A 4,086-nucleotide genomic window follows, 5' to 3' on the forward strand; every position below is an offset into this window, starting at 1 on the left:
GTCAGGAAGGAGGGTTGCAGGTTTATTCTCTAAGTACAAATGCAGAATGCTCACCTTGCTGTAAATGTGTTCTCTCTGCTCTGATGCCTAAGAAGACAAAACCGTGGCAGGAGCCCCTAGGAGGGTAACCTTGATGCTGCTCTTCCACCTGGGAAGACTGTGACAGCCTCAGAACCCTTCACTTCCCCAGAAACCTCCTTTTACAATCTGAGGAGGCACTGCAGTTTCATGAGAATATTCTTATTTAAACCATTATCATTACCTCTACCATTTTTCACCTCATAGTAGATGTTTTTTTAGGAGCCCCTGGTGGTCTAGTGGTAAGGGCGTGGTGCTGTCACCGCCGAGACTCGGGTTCGATTCCCGGTCAGGGCCACTCCCGGGCTGATGGAGCTCGTTAGCCCTTAAAAAAAAGGCAACCCATCTACGTCCTAAGGACCTCGCTGCCACCGTCCAAGCTCGCTTGGCCCCGGCAGATGAACCTTAGGATTAAAGGGTGGGCTCAGTTCCGCGCACACTGTGTCTCACCTAAAAAATCCAATGCACAGGCTGGAAGGTGTAAAGACCTTCCCCGGATCTTCGCTCGCGAAGACTGGCCATTATTATTAGTACATGTTTTATAGAGCAAAATGCATTTTAGAGGTAACAGTTTGAACAGTGTGGTTTGTGTGCTATGGTGGCTGCCTGGGATCAGTCTGGAGTGGATGCAGAGAAGGGGCTGGCAGTGAGGGTCTCCATCTGCCAAGCCCCCAGCCCTTCAGCTGCCCTTTCAGATGGGTGGGGAAGGGCTGTGCCAGCCCCATCCTGGCAGGCACTCTGGTGGGTGAAAGAACAGTTCATTTCTCTGCCCTCCCTCTTCCTTTGCTCCCCCGAGGCTGTTGTTTCTGGCAGCTCTGTTATCTCGGCACTGGGAGGGGCTTTCTGACTCTCTCAGCAAACAGGCAGGTTGGTCTCAGCATGAACCTCACATATCTCATCCTCACTGTCTGCCTGGGCCACCTACTGGGTAAGTCCTGGCTTTTCATCAATGCACCCTTCTTCTTCCTCCCAGGAAACTCTCAACAGCCTTGTCAGGACCATGTGGGGAAATACCATTGAATGGAGGGAAAATGCTGTGAATTATCTGCTCATATTTGCCAGTTTTCCTGTGTTTGCTCCAGAATCATTTCCCTTTTTAAAGGGAAAGGGAGGAAAAGAGAAGAGAAACCTCAGAACTCTTCTTTTATTTCTCTCCTCTTCAATCCTCCTCCCTCTGCCTCTTTCTTCTGACCCACCTGCTTCACCACAGGAGATCTCCTCTTTGCATTCCTACATCCCTCCTTTTTTAATGCATATTGGCAGATCCTGTCAAATCTGCCCCAGGCAGTTTAAAACTCTCATTTCTCTGACATCAATGGCTGTCCAATTTTGCCTCTTGGTTGCCACAAGCTTCCAATTTTCCTCGCTTGGCAACAAAGCCAGGACTCCTTCTTTCCAAGCCCAGCATTCTGTGAACTCAGGGAGTGAGGAGCTGGTTCGGGCACACAAAGTTCAGGTGGCACAGGCTGTTCCCTGGTGCTCTGAGCAGGAGGAGCAGGAGCAGGGACACAGCACAGCTCTCCTCAGATTCATACTGTGCTGAGAGCTGTGACCTGCTGTCCAAAATCACTCTCACCTGACTGTCTCCAGGTCTCACGACTTCCCTAAAGGGCAGGGAGCTTTCTCCACCAGGCTTTTGCATCCAGTTTGCTTTATCTTCCCATCGTATTTCCCTGTGGAGCTGCTGACCTTCACTTTCTTCCAGGCACCATGGGGCAGATCATTGTCACCCAGGAAGATGGACAAGTCCTGGTGAAGGAGAAAGGCTTCTTCCAGACCACCTGTACATACCAGACCAGTACCTTTGCTGGATTGTGGTGGTACCAGCAGAGGAAAGGACAAGCCCCACAGCTGCTCTCCTCCCAGGCAGGGGCTGGCCAGAGGCAGAGCGGCCGTATCAGCACGTTGCTGAACACCACGGGCAAATACAGTGTCCTGCAGGTGGAGGCAGTGGAGGTCTCTGACAGTGCCTTGTACCTGTGTGCTGTGCGAGACACCCTGGTGCAGGGAGCTTCCTGGGCTGTGCAACAAGCCAGGGAGGGAGGGAAGGGACCCTCCACCGTCCCCTGGCAGCACTGCTTCCTCTGTACCCCCAGAAATCTGCGGGCTCAGACCCTCTTCCAGGACAGGAGAGTGTCAGTGCTTGAGGGGAAAGAGCAGGAGCTGAAACAGTCTCAGGATGGCTCATTCTCCTATGGGTTACATGATTCTTCTTCCCAACATCTCCAGTCAATTGATGGGCAATTCTGGAGGCTGGGACCACTTCTGCAAGGATTCTTTGTGCTGCTCTTGGCTTTCTGTTTTGCCCTGCTGCATGGGGCTCCTCCAGTCTTTCCCCTGGGATTGTCCTTTAGAGTACCTGCCCTGGGATGTGTCCCTCAGAGTTCCGAGTTCAATGGAGGGTGAAAAACAGAAATAACGTGTTATCTGCAATGCTCCTTCCTTGAATTCCATGACTCCAACAATTTTTGAAAGTGCTCAGAACTGTCCTGGGGACCCTCCAGTTGCTGTGTACCAGAAGAGAAGTGGAGGAGAGAGCAGGAAGTTGGGCTGCCTTTTCTACCTGCCCTGCACTGCCACACAACCAGGGGCAGCCTTTGCAGAGGTAACAACTGCCCTACAAGCTCATCTTGTGGTGGATGCCAACCACCACACCGAGTGCTTTGGGCTGTGCTTTCATGTCCTGCACTGCTGCCTCTACATTCCCATATTTGTGTCATGCCCATTCCCCAGGGAAGGCTTAGCCCTGGGATGGAAGGCCCCAGGACTTTTCAGCAGGAATGCAGCAGTGCAGGCAGAAGACTCATCTCCAGTGCTGGAGGGATCCAGAGCAGGACAGTGATGCATCAGCCTGGGTGACTCTGGTGGACACCCTTGAGGTGTCATCCTCAGCAAGAAGTTCCCACCACCCTTAACTGGACACTCCCAGGCTGTTGTGCATGGGGATGATGTCCCCATTCCTTGTCTTTCTCAGCTCACCCTGATGCTCACTCGTGGTTGCCTCCCAATGGGTGTGCATTGGGCTGATGGTTTTGATTCTGTCCTGCCTAATGCTGCCCTCAGGAAAGTGCTCTCGACTAGTTTTAATCATCTCCGTTTTGTGCAGTCTCTGTGTAAAAAAACCTGCTCTTTTCTTGCCTGTCACCTTGTCCTTCCTCTCGATCCTCCAGCTCTGCTGCTTTTGACCTCAGGTGTGCTCAGCAGAGCCCACGGCTGATTGTGTGTTCCTGCCTCGTGTGCTCTTGGAGCAGCTGGGTTTGCACAGACACGTGTGGGGGGCACAAATCTGGGTGTGATTGCACACTGGTGTGCACCATCCTGTGTGGGTGTCCATGTGTGTCGGAGGTGGAGCAATGGAGGCCTATAGAGAATGGAGAAAAATGCAGGAGGGTTTCAAAAGAGCCTCAGAGGAAGAAATCTATCTAGCAGTGCTTTGACAGCTGCAGCTGCAGGAAGTGCCTGAGATCCAGCGATAAGACGCCGCTCCACAGACCCCTGCAGAACCCCCCTATCTGTGCCCCTCACCACTCCTTCCCTTCCTTCCCTAACTCCCAACTCTCCGTATATGGCTGGACATATCCCTGCAGCCAATCCATCCATTTTCCCTTATCTCTGACCCCTAGGATTTGTTGCCCCTGGCAACAATCCCACCTTTGATTGAGACCCTTCCATGTTCCCCTCTATATAAACTGACATCTTGTTTTAATAAACACCATTTTGTGGGTCAAGCTCCTATGTCCTGTCTCCCTTACAAGATGTGCCGCTGGGTCTGTTGCGGGACAAAACCCCACTCGCGACACGTGTGTCACTCATGAGGAGTTGATTTGCTGCCTATTGCAGGGAGATCGTCCTCTGCTCTGGCCCTGAACTCCACAGAGCAGCAGGTTCCAGGCTCAGAGGGAGCCTGGGTGCAGCTGAGCGCTGACGGCACCTGCCCCCTGCAGATGTGTGCAGGGAAGAGGCCCAGAAATGCAGCCCCTGTCTCCTGAGCCCTTCTCTTCCTGGCCC

General features: G+C 52.7%; 1 gene segment (V, D, J or C); it reads left to right on the forward strand.

The window, feature by feature from the left end:
* Positions 1-874: 874 nt before the first annotated feature.
* LOC126651548 (T cell receptor alpha variable 1-1-like) lies at positions 875-2,213 on the forward strand (the record flags this gene model as incomplete). The annotated part of the segment is given in 2 exon segments: positions 875-1,006; positions 1,784-2,213. Coding segments are annotated over 2 exon segments (479 nt in total), but the record flags the coding sequence as incomplete, so codon positions are not given.
* Between the last annotated feature and the right edge of the window lie 1,873 nt (positions 2,214-4,086).

This window comes from Myiozetetes cayanensis, unplaced genomic scaffold (assembly GCF_022539395.1).
Source record: "Myiozetetes cayanensis isolate MyiCay16 unplaced genomic scaffold, myiCay2020 scf661, whole genome shotgun sequence".
NCBI classification, from domain to species: domain Eukaryota; kingdom Metazoa; phylum Chordata; class Aves; order Passeriformes; family Tyrannidae; genus Myiozetetes; species Myiozetetes cayanensis.